This window comes from Patella vulgata, chromosome 7, assembly GCF_932274485.2.
Source record: "Patella vulgata chromosome 7, xgPatVulg1.2, whole genome shotgun sequence".
In the NCBI taxonomy this organism is placed as follows: domain Eukaryota; kingdom Metazoa; phylum Mollusca; class Gastropoda; family Patellidae; genus Patella; species Patella vulgata.
The window spans coordinates 61,482,269-61,500,385 of record NC_065885.2 but is presented as its reverse complement, the minus strand read 5'-3'; the positions used below and the strand labels follow the sequence as shown (position 1 = coordinate 61,500,385).

Sequence of the window (18,117 nt, the reverse complement as noted above, 5' to 3'; positions counted from 1 at the left end):
GCCTGTCTTCATTAGCTCGATTGGTGCAGAAAAGTAGGAGGTTAAACTAGAAATTGTTTTGTTTACAGAACTAATCCTGTTTATTTTCATGTATTGTTAATTAATACTAAACTTTCACTCTTTTCTATCCTTGATGGGAGCCACTGTGGCTAAGTGGGTAAGACGTTGGCTCACTAGCTTCGAGGTAGAGTGTTCGATACCTGCATTGGCCGAGAACGTTCATCGGGATTTTGCGACGTGGTTTCCCATTGTCAGTGGTGCAGGATGAAATGAAAAACCGAGGTCCTGTGTATACATTGGCATGCACGTAAAAGATCTCTTGGCAGTTGGAATTTGATATGAGTAGGCCATAGTGCCACTGCCCGGGTAAAATTTCCCTCATAGCACACTGTATGGCATATGCCCGTCTTCATTAGGCCAGTCGGAGCCAAACACTAGGACGTTAAACGGGACCTCAGTTTTCCGACCCATCTTAATGGCTAGACAGCTGTCCTTGTCAGGTCCTCCATTCTGCATCACTGACAAGGGGGAACTGCACCTGAAAATCTTGATGAACTTTCTCGGCCAATGCAGGGATCGAACACCCGACCTAGGCCAGCGAGCCAGTGCCTAACCCACTTAGCCACCGTGCCCCCCACCCACCCAATTATATTTGGAATGTGTTTAACCAGTTCTATCACATGTGATAATGATTGACACCAATATTGCCCCTTTAATGAGAATGTATGATTTAATGACCTCTTTCTATTGTAAATTTTCTTGATCAAAATAAAACCTACATTTTTTTCACAAATAATACTTTAAATACATTCTTTCATTTTATAATTTTTCAGAAGTTCCACGTGTAGATATTGACTCTGATATTCGTAGATTATTTGCGATCGGTAAATTGGATGATTTTGAGAAGGTCCGTAAAGAAAATGAAGAAGTGTTATCGGTCCTTCACGGATTACAGGCTCGAGTCGATGATAGAATACATTGTATGAAAAAGTCTTCAGAACAGGTTGGTACATGTCATCATGGCAGAATCGGGTCTAGGGAGGCCCGGGTGTTGTACGTGACAAGGAGTAAGGTCACCAGTCCAACTTAGTGGGTTTTCTCCGATATCCTCCCACTGCTAAAGCCCTACGTGCAAACGAATTATTGAAATAAAATTGAACCATATGTTAGTCCCAAAATGACCTGGTTTATGTCGAATGGACATTAAACCCCCCCTCTCTCTCTCTCTCTCTCAATACAATCAGACTTTCAGAAGTATTGGTTGACAACACACCAGAGAACTCAAGAAAATCTGAATCCTATTCTCCATGTTTGACTATTTCATGATTTCAATTACAAACCATCAGTAAAAATTTGTATAGAATTATACAAAAACTATCTTTCAAAAAATATAAAATAATTAAACTCCACCCCATCTTTTCACGAAGCGTAATATGATTTGTTTAAAGTGTTGTATATTTGTTTAAAGGATAATGTATTTATTTTTTATTTATAACAGCTTTATAAGGTATTGTATATATAAAATATAACCTGGTTATTGGTTCCTTCCTTCCTTATTTATCATCTATATATGAATGTAGTTTAATTGAGAATGGTGTATGTACATCATAGCATGGTAACACCCCAACATGACCGACCATGACCTAATAGATGCTGTATATACACAGTAGCATGGTAACACCCCAACAATACCGGTACTGGTCCTAACATTGGTAGATACTGTATGTACATCATAGCATGGTAACAACTCAACATGACCGACCATGACCTAATAGATACTGTATGTACATTATAGCATGGTAACACCATAACATGACTGACCATGCATATTTGCTGCATGTGCATTAGTATGGTATAACCCACCACAAGACCGGCCCTTCATATATACTGCATGTCCAAACGTATGATAATGCCCCCACAAGACCTGCCCTTATTTAATAGATACTGTATGTATATCATAGCATGGTGTAACACCTCCACAAGACCTGTCCTGATTTCAGTAGCATGATAATACCTCAACAATATACATATTCAACATGCTTGTATAAAATATATATAGATAGAACTATCGCTCGTGGAATACTTGCACAGGGATACACTCTCTTGAACCATTGAATAACCCGAGCAGTATTCAATGGTCATTGAGTTCTGTTTTTATTCTATAACTACATGTAAATCTGAAAATAGACTGTACTATCCAGATTATCAAAAACAAAATCACCAATAACATTAAAATTCATCATAGGTTCCGCCCTTTTTTCTTGTTTTACTAAAATTGTGGTTGCTAGTGTTGATGTAATTCTGAAAGTGATGTCATTCTGGACAAAAGTAGTATATCCAAAGCCATTGAATACAACCATAGGTTATTCAATGGCTGTATTCAATGATATTTCCTTGTATTTGCATGTAGTTATAGAATAAAATTATTTATTAACATGATAAACTTTTTATATTAGCTACTATACTCATGATATACATATTAAACAGGCTGCACTGTAATCTGGGTATCATTTAATCTTGTGTATTTAGCACTAATTTCTTTCACATTCATTCAATATCAAATCTTTGTTTCAAAAAACGTAAAGATCATTTAAAATCACCAAAAATCATCCAATTTGTGTCCAGTTTAAAGCTTACCATTTAATTTTGATAATAAGTGTCCAATTTACAAGTGTTTAATTTCTCGATTACTGTTTAAAAAAATAAACAACCCAATTGATTGATGTATAATGATTAATTTTTAAACAGTGGTCAGAAAATTAAATACTTGTAAATTGGACACTCATTATCAAAATTATCAGTTAGCGTCTCACTGGACACAAGTACAAATTAGATGATTTTTGTTGATTTTAAATGATTTTTATGAATTTTTAAACAAAGATTTGATATTAAGTGAAGCAAAAGAAATTAGTGCCTGATACACAAATTAAATGATACCCGGGTTAAAGTGCTAAAATACAAATTTATAATATTTCTTATATATACTGGTGACTGTAGATATATAATATAGCATGATAATTTAGAATGGGCTAACTAACATTAGTATACTGGAATAAATTGAATTAGCATTTTTGTCTTGGTAGAGTTATAGAAATACTGTTAGAGAATCATAATCGAGACCTTGTTGCAACTTGTTTATTTGTCTATAAAATTATAGAACTACCGGTAATTAAATGTTATGTACTGGTAGCTTCATTCTACGGTTACTACTATCGGGGTGGTGGTGGGGGGGCCCGAATGGTTAGCACATGCCTGCTGTATCATAAGGTCTGTCATTGAGTCAGATGGCGTGGTTTTGATTCCCCGGTTGTACTAGACAAGGAGTAGAGTAGCCGAAGCCTGTCCAACCTCGTGGGTTTTCTTTGATTTCCACCTCCGCCCCCCCCCCCCCCCCACCAACGCTAAAGACCCCTAGGTGCAAGTGATTTATTGAAATAAAGTTGAACCATGTGCTGGTCGTGAAATGACCTAGTTTGTGTCGTGTGGACGTTAAACCCCATTTGTCTCTCTCTCTCTCTCTCTCCCTACTACTATCTTTATATTTATGTTGGCTCTCCCCAGCCAACAGCAGCTCGATGCAGTGTCAATAATTATTTTATATATTGTTAATATATGTATGTAGACATAAAATGTTAGGTCTGACTTCGATATCTGTATTTTTTTGGTTAGTGTTCAGTATAGTACATAATCACAATCTGATTAAAATACAGATCTATATTTTATTCTGTTTATTTATACTTTCCATGGCCTCTACTACATGAAGATCTGACCAGTTGTAGTGGAAGGTCGCGTCAGAGGTCATGCCAGCGACTTTGGACCCTTTGACGTAAGAAATTTGATTAACCAATCAGCAGTAATGTTTCTAGTGGGTTACCCACAGTTTGGGCACCTCACGCCAAATAACTCGCCATAACAGACCATTTCATTGACTAATCCCTCACATCGTCCAGAACGTGGGTTATATAACAACTCGTTCAGATCCTAATGTAGTAAAGACAAGAAAAACGAAATTTTGAACTATAAAATAAAAACGAAACGAAATAGGATCTGTGTTTAAATCAGATTGATTATAATCAATGATAAATTGTTTATATTTTTATGGGTTGTTTTTTTTTTTTTAGAGTGTTGAATACAGTACATTAAAGGAGATATCTCTAGCTATAGAGAATTTAAAGATATGTATGAATGCTGAGAAGAATGTCATAGAAAGATTCTGGGTATCCCAGCTTCCACCAGTTAATGAGCTTGGGGAATTTTACGATGCCAAGCTCGCAGAGGACGTAAGTTTTAATTGAATGCTTTTCAGAACTAAAACCTGAAATGTTCATGGTTCTGGGAACTTATTCAAGAAAACTTTTTTTAAGAATGCAGACTTTCCATGTGGCAAGAGCTAAAATTTGTACTTAGATTTTTGCCCGCAACCAATTAAAAGGCTGTATTCTTAAAATCAAATATTCTAGTTTTAAGTTCTCTTGAATAAATCTCCAGACACCGATTTTGTACTAATTTATTAAAGAAATTGTTAAGCAGATGTGCATGAGCTTCCCAGTAGCATAAGAAGTGGTATCAGATGTTCTAGACAATATACCCCGTCTTGTGCTGCTACCCCTGGGAGACATACCCTGCCTTGTGTGGCTACCCCCGTCTTGTGCTGCTACCCCTGTCTTGTGCGACTACCCCTGCCGCTCCTGGACAAGTCGCAAAACAAAGAAGGGTGGGGTTTTTTTTGTGTGGCTTTTTGAATTGTGTATTTTTTGATTATTTAGATTTTAGTGTCTCAATCCCTTTATATTTTGCTATGTGGCCTAGTAGTTAAGGCGCTGGCTTATCATCCAGAAGGTTCCAGTTGCGATTGCGGTGTTAACCTGATAAGGTACCTCAGGATTTTCAACTTTGTTTCCCATTGTTAGGGATGCAAGATGAAGGGAAACAGGATCTACGAAAAAACAAGGTTCGATATAAATGTTGGTGTGTACATTAAAGACCCCATGACAGTGGGAATTTGATGTACAATAAGAGGATATATATGCCCTTGGATAAAATTCGCTCGGATTCACAGCCCACCGTATGGCATATGTACCTGTCTTCGTTAGCCCAGTCAGTGCAGAAAAGAAGGACGTTCAAACCCATTTCATTTATATATTTTGCTATTTTTCCAGAATCGATCATTACGTAAAGAATTAACCCGGTTAAAATCGGAACATGATATAATGCGTCACTCGGCTCGTGCTGCTGAACAACGTTTACATCTAACTATACAACAACAACAAGGAATGGAGAGCGCTATCTGTCAACAACGTAAGATATTCTATTTTATTATTTATATTTTAAAGTGGCAGATCGTCATTTGAGAGATTGGGCAAATGAGAGACATAGACTTTAACTCCACTCAACACAAACTAGGTCATTTCGTGACTAACATGGTTCAATTTTATTTCAATAATTCGCTTGCGCGTATGGGTCTTTAGCAGTTATGAGGAAACCGGAGGACCCGGAGAAAACCCACGATGTTGGACAGGCGACCCTTCTCCTTTTCATGTACAAGCGGGGAATCGAAAATAAAATTTTATTGAAATAAAATTGAACCATGTGTTAGTCCTGAAATGACATAGTTTATGTTGAGTGGACGTTAAACCCCATTTCTCTCTCTATCAGTAAATATTAAAATTATTGGTTATTGCTGTTGTTGTGGAGACCAATTGTAGTAACATCAAATCTAGAGTATCTGTTGAATATTGTGTTAAAAATTTATTTCTTAATACAGGTTTTAGGAACTTCAATATCAGCTCTACTATATAAACCAATCAGCATGCACGGTTTGTCTCATGTGACATCAAGCTTCTCCTACTTCCGCTTTAGTGTTCTAATTTTCCTTCTTAAACAAAATGTGTGGGATTTATTTTTCATGTGATTTTATATTTTCTGTCTTTCACAAACAGTGTACTTTTCAAATTTATATTTCCTTATTTGTTTGGGGTTTTTTTTTTATCATTATAGATGAAAGCTTCTGTTTTGTGTGATTTGATAATAAGAAAACCATCTCTTCTTTTTTAGGAGAATAATTCTATTTAATTCAAAAATGTTTTAAATCTAATTAGTAATAGTCAGATGTTTTCTTTCGTTTTAGTTAGTCTGAGTGTTTTAATTTTATTATTAGACGTGAATAGATTTAACATTTTATTTACATTCTGAATTTATAGAAAAAAAATGTCATTTTATTCGAAACAATTTAAAACTTTAACTTTTGGTTAAAGTTTAGATTTATTAATTTAATATTTTGCTCATTACTGCTGTACATGGATTCAATGTCGCTAGACAATTAATATTACATCTGTTGTATTATATACATAGTAAACTACCAATAATTTTCATTGATTTGGAAAGTCCTTTGAAAGAGATTTGATTTTTCAAACATATTGTTATCAATGGATATAAATTAAATTGTGTCCAATCAATCGATATAAGTCGGATCGTGTCCAATCAATCGATTTTAATCAAATCTTGTCCAATCAATCGATATTACTCAGATCATGTCCAATCAATTGATATGTCAGATTGTGCCAATCAGTTAATATCACTCAGATCTTGTCCAATCAATTGATATCACTCAGATTGTGTCCAATCAATTGGTATTACTCAAATTGTGTCCAAATTAATCAATGTTACTCAAATCGTGTCAATCGATATCACTCAGATCGTGTCCAATCAATCGATATCACTCAGATCGTGTCCAATCAATTGATATTACTCAAATCGTGTCCAATCAATTGATATCACTCAGATCGTGTCCAATCAATCGATATCACTCAGATTGTGTCCAATCAATCGATATCACTCAGATTGTGTCCAATCAATCGATATCACTCAGATCGTTCCAATCAATCGATATATTATTGTGTCCAATTTCACTGTAACTCGGGTATCATTTAATCTTGGGTATCTAGCGCTTTTTTCTTAGCATTTGTTTAATATAAAACTCATTTAAAATCACCCAAAATCATCTAATTTGTACTTGTGTGAAGTTTAAAGCGGATCGATTAATTTTGATAATGGGTATCCAATTTACTGACCACTGTTCAAAAATTAATCATTATGCATCAATAATCAAAATTGGTTTGTTTATTTTTGAACAGTGATCGAGAAATTAAACACTTGTAAATTAGACGCTCATTATTCATTATCAAGATTGAATGGTCAGCTTTAAACTGGACACAAGTACAAATTAGATGATTTGGGGTGATTTTAAATGATTTTGACGAATTATTAAACAAAGATTTAATATTGAATGAATGTAAAAGAAATTAGTGCTGGATACACAAGATTAAATGATACCCGGCAAAAGCTCCCACTTGTTCTTAAATAATTGTTTAAATACTTTTAACAACATTATCAAGAGATAAACAACAAATATTTTAACAATGTTATGTAGTCATTCGGATGGTACAAAAAAGAACACCATTTTGGTGTGCATATAGAATTAACCTTGACATTTGGAATTTAATTAAGAATAGATGTAGACACTGCTATCAGGCAGAATTTCCCTCATGACGTATGCCCATCTTCATTAGCTCAATTGGTGCAGAAAACTGGAATGTTAAACCTCATTTCATTTCATTTATAATAAGCCAGATGTTTTTATTTCTTCATTTTATGTTTCAGTGGATCGAACAAACAAGATATTGAAACAAGCTTCAGCTAATGCTAGTTTTCGGGTAACGAAGCGAGACCAGTCACAGAATCAGAAAGGAGCTCTAAACTTGGCCGATTTAACCAAACGATAATCATAAATATTCCCACCTGAAAACTGAGGGTTTTTTTTCTGGTTCCTGTCAGAATGTCAAGAAACAATTGTACGAGATGGTTTGAACTTTATGTCAAGACATTTATTATAATTGTGATTAAAAACGTTGAATGAATACAAATCTGTGTGCCAGACAATGACACACAAGTATCATGGATTGTGTCTTACGATGTCTGTGACAGGTGCCTTCTGTATCCTGACTTGCAAACATTGTGTAGTGTTGTGCTGAAATTAATCATGTTGCCACACCTGTATGCACCATGCCGTCAAATAAATCCATAAGTTGGCCATATTGGCCAATTTCACAAAATTTAATTATTCATATTGGCATTTTAAAATAACACGCACGACCATAATTATTGTGCAGTGTTAAATTGTGTTTCATTTTGGGTTGTACAAAATACGCACAACCATATTTATCAGGTTATGTTAAATTGTGTTTCATTTCGGGTCGTACAAAACACGCACGACCATGGTTACCAGGCTATATGTTAAATCGTGTTTCATTTTGGGGGCGTACAAAACATGCACGACCATGGTTACCAGGCTATGTTAAATTGTGTTTCATTTTGAGTGGTACAAAACACGCACGACCATGGTTACCAGGCTATGTTAAATTGTGTTTCATTTTGGGTGGTACAAAACACGCACGACCATGGTTACCAGGCTATGTTAAATTGTGTTTCATTTTGGGTGGTACAAAACACGCACGACCATGGTTACCAGGCTATGTTAAATTGTGTTTCATTTTGAGTGGTACAAAACACGCATGACCATAGTTATCAGGCAGTGTTTAATCATGTTTCATTTCGGGAGCGAACATAATTATTATTACAAACATTAAAACCAGGAGGTTACTTATTATTATTATTGTTTTGTGCTAAGTAAAATGTGTGTGTGCTGTTCAAATGAATTCAAGAAACGGTTTTAAAACTTTCTTTAAGGAGATGATATAGTTTTAAAAATCAAGTTTAAAAATGAGTGCTGTTATATATTTCGCATGTGTTCTTCCCATTGTACATAGTTCATATATTGTTGAGATTTTTCTTATTTTTGCTTCACTTTTCGTGATGTAATATAATGAACGAGAACGTTGTGTTTATATAAATTGGTTTAATATTATCTGAAGTGGACCAAAACTGATCTTTCACATGTAAATTTTGTAATTTATGAATATTTTACTATGTAAAAATGTGTGAATGAGTTTAAAGTGAAGATAGAGCGTTGAATATGTCTGTATTGTGGTGAGAGTTCATTGAGGGTTTTACTGTTGTTATGTTGATCCATGTTTTAGTTGAGTGGGCCGCGTTAGTTGAGCAATAAGGGATAGAATTTCAAACGTTGGAATCTCAGGGTGGACTGAGATGAATCTCTGGATTTTTTTAAGCTGGACGGAAAACAATGTCCACCTTATTAACTGCTATTACAGTGAGACTTATACAGTCGGGCTTTGCTATAACACTGGTTGTGTCCACTTACAACAACTGTTGTTATATTGAATACAGTTGGGCATTACCATAACACTGGTTGTGTCCACTTGCAACAATTGTTGTTATATTGAATACGGTTGGGCGTTACTATAATGCTGTTATTATATTGAGACTGTGCTCTAGTGGAGTACTTTTATTGAAATAAAATATAAAATTAAACTAATCTTTTAATGGTTAATGCTGTAAATACTATTCCTGTTTTATTTTATTAATGATCTCATGCTGACTTCATTAAAAGATGAAATCTTCTTCATTGTAAATAATTGTATATTTTAGATAAATCTCATCATTGACAATCAAAGTGTTAAATATGCTGAAATGATTAAAATATGAAACTTTCTGCTTCGTTATAAAAGGGGGGGTTGGATAGCCGAATAGTTACCACATGCGCACTGTATCATAAGGTTTGTCATTGAGTCAGCTGGCGTGGTTTCGATACCTCGCTTGCACGTGACAAAGAGTAGGGTCACCTGTCCAAGGTCCTCTGGTTTCCTCCTCCCACAGCTAAAGAGACATATTACCATCATGTATTGGGTCCCAAAATGACCTAGTTTATGTCAAGTGGGCGTTAACCCCATTCCTCTCTTTCTCTTCATTATAAATAATTGTATATTTTAGTACGAAGAAAATTCTTTCTTAACCTAATCACTGACAATCAAAAGTATAAAGAGTTTTGTGGTTATATTATACTGTAGATGTATGTAAGATATATTACAGTTTTTAAATATCGTTTACTTTATAATAAACCACTTGATATTGTTAATGTCTTCCTTGAAACGTGTTCAATTTTATTATTATTATTATTATTACAACACACTTCTATAACATGTAACTGCCACGTAAATAAACTCATGTGTGCTTTTACAAAGACATTTTATAGAACAAGACACCATTAGATGTATATAATAAAATCAGGTAGTTAAACATATGTTTTAGGATTAATTGGCACATTATTAAATTGATATACATATGTATAAAAAATTCTGGTAGTGAAAGATGTGTTTAGGCAAGTCGTAAACCACATAGATTTTATTTGTGTGTCATTCTCTAGACATTTAATGTCTACCATTGATAGCAAGACAATCGGCTTCTCTCTTTAATATTATTCTCATATTAATCCTGTTATTCATAAGTTAGAACCCCGGTTGTACGTGGCAAGGAGTAGGGTCGCCTGTCCAACCTCGTGGGTTTTTTCCGGGGCCTCCGGTTTATTCCCACTGCTAAAGACCCCTACGCGCAAGCGAATTATGTAAATAAAATTAAACCATATGTTAGTCCCGAAATGACCTAGTTTGTGTCGAGTGGAGTGGACGTTAAACCCCATTTCTCTCTCTCTCTCTCTCTCTCTCTCTCTCTCTCTCTCATAAGTTAGAAAAAATTTAGCCATATTTCATGTCTCATTTTATAGCTTACATAAAATTTATACTTTTGAGTCTCAAAATCACACAATTATTGTTTAGTTAAAACTACTGTGTTCAATTAATAAAATCAAAATATGTGAATGCTTCCTAAAACCAACTGATAAATATTTTTATTTTTTTATGTTTTTTAATATTTCTCAAGTTTTGAGAAAGATTAAAATATTTTTTAATAGTATTATATTTTTACATGTGTTCATCAGAATGTTTACAAACGATAAATCTTGTTTACCACCAAATATACCAGACACTGCTGTTAGCAAAAAATCAAAACTGTTTTATTTTTAATTTATAATGAACTGGGTAAAAGCCTATAGGAGTTATCCTTTAAGGATTCATATGAGGCTCAGTGAGTAAGGGGTTGGTCCGCTGTTGGTCGAGTAAATTCCCTAGGGATTTTCCTGCATGGATTCCTCTTGTTACTGATGCAGGACAGAAGGTTTGGCAAAGTACATTGTGTACATGGGACCTTGGTTTATCGGCCCTTCCGAACAACTAGACAGTGTTCCTTTGCCAGGCCTTGTGTTCCTGGAAACCATACCAGAAAATCCCGGTTAACTTTCTCGCCCAACACCAGGATCGAAACCCAGACCTGCTGGTTTGCAAACTAGCATCGTACGGAGCCACAGCGGCTTCGATATATATTAAGAGTGTATCAGTTGAAGAATGAAATGTTTATATGTAGAATAGTTGTTGACCTGTATGTAGTTGTTGACCTGTATGTAGTGTAGTTGTTGACCTGTATATATTTTGTATATATTGTTATGATAGTTATTAACTAACCACGTTATACAATTATAGCAATCACTCTTCCAGTTTTATTCTTATAGGTTCACCATGTTATTGTTTTAGTGGTCTGACTCCTATCATAGAAAAATATGATTAAAGCTAGACTACCCAGATAAAAACTTGGGGTTTACTGTTATTGTGGTAGTCCAACTTTAACAATACCCCTTTTTATTGACATTAACCAGATTACCAAGGTGACGAGTTTATATCCATGTCTGTCATGGTCACAAGGTTAGTATAAGGGTAATCTAGCTTTAATCATTGCCTGTATATTAATACAGGTTAAAGTTAAACTACCTACCATGGTTTTAGTATATTTTATAACTTGTATAATAGGTTTTATATAATCAGTGCTCTTTCCTTCAAATATTCTTTAAAATATTATTTAATTCTTTTACAGTGACCTAAAACTTAACTAGATGAAGTCGCTGGTTGAAAACTAAATTGAATTACTCTCTTTGTCTCCTCATTCCACGCTCGTATGGCAGCAGTCGCCATTTATAAAAGCCCTATTTGTTTAAAAAGGTCCCTATTATTTGGCTGTTGTACAGAGGTTTTTCTAGACGAGTGTGCTTAGTAATTTGTTATCTTAGTCTTTCTGTATAATCTACTGTGTATAATAAGTATTGTTTTCAGTTATAATAAATAACCTTGCAATAACAGTTGATATTTGTTGTTTTATTATGGAAGATCAGATAGAAAGCTGGCAGTTCTTACTATAATAGCTTTTGATTTTTCGGCATAGCCACGGTCATCATTACTAAAAACTGTACGATAAAAAACATAAGTCTCGATTATCCAATTATAATGTGGACGTATATTGCCGTTGCCCCTGTGCGTGAGTGTGTCGCTGTCGCCTACATGCCACAATTCTTAAGTGATCATCTTGAAACTTTACCTACTTATTCGTTATACCCTAAGGATGATCCCTATTGTTTTTGGTGCATGCCCGACCCCCTGGGGAGGAGCCACGCCCATTTCTTGTATTTGTTTTTTGTGATCTACAGGCCGCATTTCTTAACGTATTATCTTGAAAATTTGCATACTTATTCTTTGTATTTTAAAAAGTACCATATCAATCAAAGTTGAAATGTGGACGTATATTGCAGCGTTAGCGATGCTCTTGTTTGATTTAATCATCAATGAGCATTGAGTAGCTGATCGGATTCAAATCCAATGACAATCCAACACATAAGATGGCATCGAGAGTTGATTATTGTCTTGTCACGTTAATAAATGTCTAATTAATAATTTATATAACATTTGACACCTAAAGAAAGAGGGGGGGGGGTGGCCGAATGGTTAGCACGCGCGCGCTAAAGACCTCTACGCGCAAGCCGATTATTGAAATAAAAAAATTCATCCATATGTTAGTCCCGAAATGACCTAGTTTGTGTCGAGTGGACGTTAAACCCCATTTCTCTCTCTCCTTAAAGAAAGACATGCAATAGGCAGATTTAGTTGTTACATAATGTATGGTTAAATAGTGAAAGATTCCCAGATACTGTAATAGTAAGCACAGTGGGACTGCACCACACACAAACAATTACACAAGACAAATTTACAGTCAAGACACAATACGCAGAAATCATAAACAAACGTACATATCAGATTTCGTGAATGGATCCGGGGGCTTACCGTAAGCGTCCACTGCGCTGTACAGTCCTGGGCCTGTGGTTACACAGACTTCACTCAAATATGAAAACTAACAATAAGGAGGAATATATTCCAAAACGTTGTATAATACTAGTACATATCATGATCTGTTAAAACGGTAGCCTCTATCGCTTCCACAGGGTTTTCGAGGGGGCTTAACTCCGAAGCTGAAGGTCGCGGAATGCTGATTACCGATAGGATTCGTGCTCCAATGTTCCCAATTCATCACACTAGAAATCTCACGAACTTGATTACGCTTTGTATATGTAAGGCCATAAGCCAAGCAGTTGCACCAAAATGGAATTCAACCAAGATCTTTTGGTCCTCAATATCTAAAACGGGCAAATATTCAGACATTATATGCCACTAGAATGTGGGTTTATAGAATGGAGTTGGATAATCCATTAATGTGCACTGAAAAGAATCCTTGACAAATGAAATTCGAAATAAGAGTAGGCCGTAGCCCCTCTATCCAGACGAAACTTACCCCTATATAGGTCTATGACCAGATGGCAAAAAAGTTCATTTCATTTTCTTTGGATGGTTACAAATTTAGGAACTTGTGATAGAAATTCATCTTGAACATGACCTATTCAAACATACAATAGTTATATCCTGTATTGAATGTTTCTTAGAATTGTATTCAACGGGATTATCTCAGATAGAGTGTTACATAACCAATGGAAGTCATCTCAGCTCTTTATTACATACTTATTCGAAATATTTTAATTGTTGTCCAAAATCTAAAGGCATAACTCCACAATAGTCTTCTAATATCTCTGTAAAAGATGACTGCCTTCAACACATGACGTCATATCACGCGGCGTCAATCATTGGCTCAATGGCGGGTGCATTGGTTACATAAGACGTTACTGATTCGAGCAGAATGGCGCCTTTTACTCATTTTAATACCCATTTAAACTAAAATAGGAAATGATTTTTACCTACAAATACTTCAAACGTTTTTATTTATTTTTCTAATACATAAAAAAAATGTTTTAGAATTTAATTTGTCGGAGGAAAAAAGTTAATATTTGTGGCTCATTAAGACGCATCCATGTCATCCTTATCAGTGATTGTCGCGGCCTAGCGAATATTCACTGTGGATCAGTGTGCCACAATAGATGCAGGAAATGTTAGAACTAAGAACTCAGAATCAATAATTCTTAATAATGAGCTGATATGTGTTCCATAATCACCCGGCTTTCAATACCGAGTACCGTTTAGAAGATGTAATTATCCAGTCTGATTGTTATTGAAATCTATAAATAAAGGCCATGATTAAAGAAAACCATTTTTTTTTACAAATATTGTTACATGCTAGTTTTGTGTAGTAATGAGTGGTCTGGTATGCAGGTTCATGTTCGTATCAGCCTTGATTTGTTGTTCATTATGTGGCTGTAAAGGGCCTTGTGTAGGCCTAATCTAAACACAAAGCCAACTTCACTTCCCTCCATTTACCATTGTAACCAATTTAACTAAACCTAGATGTTAGGACTTGCCTCCAGTGGGTAAGACGCTGGCTCGCTAGCCTGGAGGTCGGGTGTTCGATCCCTGCATTGGCCGAGAAAGTTCATTCAGATTTTCCGGCGTGGTTCTCCCTTGTGAGTGAGGCAGGACGGAGGGCCTGACAAGGACAGTTGTCTAGTCGTTCGGATGGGACGAAAAGCCGAGGTCCCGTGTACACATTGGTGTGCACGTAAAAGATCCCTTGACAGTTGGAATTTAATATAAGAGTACGCCGTAGTGCAGCTGTTCGGGCAAAATTTCCCTCATAGCACACTGTATGGCGTATGCCCGTCTTCATTAGTCCAGTTCCGAGCAGAACAGTAGGACGTTAAACCCCATTTCATTTCATTACTTGCCTTCAAATTCATTTATTAGCAATGAAACACGGGATTAAATAACAGTTAAAAATTGTATTTATATTTTGTTCCCATACTGCTAAGAGGAGTTTTTTAAACAATAGGGAAAATTTGACCTGAAATAAACATCAAAAACAATATGGGTTAACGACAGTGGACAGTGGGGGATCCAATCCTCGGTTGTACGTGACAAGGAGTAGGGTCGCCTGTCCAATCTCGTGGGTTTTCTCCGGGTCCTCCGGTTTCCTCCCACTGCTAAAGACACCTATGCGTAAGCGAATTATTGAAATAAAATTAAAACCGTATGTTAGTCCCGAAATGACCTAGTTTGTGTCGAGTGGACGTTAAACCCCATTTCTGTCTCTCTCACAATTGTGATATCACATAATGTCTATATCATTATCTCGTGCTTTGAGTGCCCATCCTGTCCCACATCTGACGATAAAGGATAAAGCACACGGTCTAGAAACTTTTCTCATAAAAAGTTTTGATTTACAAAAAAAAATTATGTAGCTGAGCAGAGGGGGGGGGGGAGTCCCCCCCCCCTCTGGATCCGCCCCTTTAGTTACAAAAGCATAAATATATGAAAAGCCCCGGGGAAGAACGATCTAAGTCACTTGTTCAATGAACCCCAGTTAATGGCGCCATCTGGTAGCAAATTGTATAAGCTTTCTGTGGAACAATAGTTTCAGGTAAAAACGATCGGAGTCACATCGAACTAAGGCCCTTCTGAAATGGCCTCTCGGACAAATACGTCCATCGTACCCTTTATTTGACTTTAATTTGGCTGAAAAGTGTAAGTCAGTTGTTGTACTATTATGATTCGTATTAAACATCATTTTGAAGTTGTAATTAAACCCATTCGTTGTTCTGTTCGCGTCAAGCATTCTCGTCCAAAAGTCTGTTTTGCCTTTTATGCGAAAAGCAAAAATGTGACTTAGATCGTTCTTCCCCTATGTGATAGCACGGGCGATTTAGCTTCTGTGGGCGTATGTTTCGTTTCTTGGCGGCAGTATAGTAGGAACCATAAATGACTAATGAACCGATTTTTATAAAAACAAAAATACTTTGAAACATTCCCCCTCCCCATAAAATAGCGGATAGCCTGCATCCGCCATTGACGATCGAAGCACGGTTTCCTGAGATGTAGGTTTTTTGATATGGGTATTATTTCCCCCCTTGGGTTCCGACAAAATTACCAAAACGTGACCCACGATTTCCCACTCAGAACTTGATAGGCTCAATTTAGCTTCTTTCATCACCTTTATGAGCTCTACTATTTAAGAATATACCGCCTGAAATCGTCTGAATCGTGACCAATTAGTCGTGACCAAAACAAAGGCTTATCAGAAATGAAATAAAACCTTCCCGAATTATCAACACGCTTACACTTTTATAACCAAACAAGCGGTTGCCATACACGATACGCCGCGATTTTTTAAGAACTGGGAAATTCGATAGGGTTCACCCTCTCACTGTGCCAATCCAATGCCTCATACAAACATACAAACACGAAATTTAAACGAAATCAAACGCAGTGACTGATGATCACAATGATTGCTAATGGCACACTTGCTAAATTTCCTCATGTAATCTTTTCAGATTCAAGAGGATACATGCACTCTATTCAGAGCACGGATTCATGATTCTCGAAGCGCGGATTTTTCATATCGAGGGACGCCCTGAAGCCCGGTCGCATCCCAAACTTAGGCTGCCTGTCTACAGTTAGCTCCGCTATTCTCGAGGTATCAAGTAGATGGATCGCTGTGTGCAGTATGGCCCCGTCGGTGCAGGAAAGCAGGACGTTACACACACACACACACGCACACACGCACACACATTGACAACATTGTGAGCACCTGGGCAAAAAAACATTGTGGAGACTTGAGTGCAAGTCCCCACAACGAAAAAGGTCCCCACATGGTTGGTGTGCTGTCAAGTTCGGGTCCTGACAAGGTACTATATGCAAACACACACGCACACACACACACACACACCCTCTCTCTCTATTAATTCTATAATGAAACCCCTAGCTTAGTGTAAGTGATTTATCGGTTATGTCCGTTAAAAGAAACCCGATGATACGAGTAGTTAATTTGTCCGTTGATTATATAAATGAGGTGAAAGCTGATAACTGACCGCTCTGACCTGTTGGACAATTATCTACAATAGATCTAGTCTGGTTTATCATTCACAAGCAAACAAAACACTAATCGGGAAATTCCCAGGTGGTTAGTTTAGCTCAAACATCATTTGAAACAAACGCTATGTATATAAAGGAGCATATTCCTGGGGCAATGGCCCGAGAAATCCCTCCCTGGCCATTGCTGGATTACGCTTTTGAGGGAGTGTGTCTATTCTTGCTGTTCAATAAAATCTATCCCCAAACACAGCAACATGACAGCCCTTCTTTTAATCAGGGACCTTCTTTAAAACTTTGGACAGTGAATTAAGGTATTAAAAACGGTGAAAGCGTTGTTCGTTTCAAAACAATATTGTTTACATTATATCCGTGTTGACAGCCTTGTTTGTCACACAATTAGTTTTTCTGCAATATTCTGCTATGCACTTGTTAATTGGGCATAATAAAATCGTGAGTCATGACGTAACGTTATGTAAACATATTTGTTATGCAGTTAGCTATTGGTTGTTAATCGGACTATTGACCAGACATAATTTAGAACATAAATTTGCCTTCTTTACAGCAGTGAGTAGTGGGATTAGCTCTAATCAAACGAAACACTGCGAAGAGTATGATATAGGAGCTAAACCTCGAACTCAAGGGGGTTGGATGGCCGAATGGTTAGCACGTGCGCGCTGTATCATAAGGTCTGTCATTGAGTCAACTGGCGTGGTTTCGATTGTCCGATTGTACGTGACAAGGAGTAGGGTCGCCTGTCCAAACCCGTGGGTTTTCTCGGGGTCCTCCGGTTTTCTCCCACTGCTAAAGACCCCTACGCGGAAGCGAATTATTGAAATAAAATTGAACCATGTGTTAGTCTTGAAATTACCTAGTTTGTGTCGAGTGGACATTAAACCCCCCTCTCCCCTCTCTCTCTCTCTCTCTTTCTCTCTCGCGCCTCTAACTCAATATTTCC

At 36.5% G+C, this 18,117-nt stretch overlaps 1 protein-coding gene across 2 annotated transcripts in view; it reads left to right on the top strand.

Annotated features, from left to right (window-relative positions):
- The window catches only part of LOC126827494 (uncharacterized), a 75,096-nt gene extending 65,633 nt beyond the window's left edge, over nt 1-9,463 (top strand). For both annotated transcript variants that reach the window (XM_056102153.1, XM_056102154.1), the window contains 4 exons: nt 834-1,003; nt 4,122-4,280; nt 5,160-5,298; nt 7,660-9,463. In XM_056102153.1, coding sequence (XP_055958128.1) covers nt 834-1,003; nt 4,122-4,280; nt 5,160-5,298; nt 7,660-7,781 — 590 coding nt within the window. In that variant the 3' untranslated portion in view covers nt 7,782-9,463. The remainder of the gene's footprint in view (nt 1-833; nt 1,004-4,121; nt 4,281-5,159; nt 5,299-7,659) is intronic.
- The last annotated feature ends 8,654 nt before the right edge of the window (nt 9,464-18,117 follow it).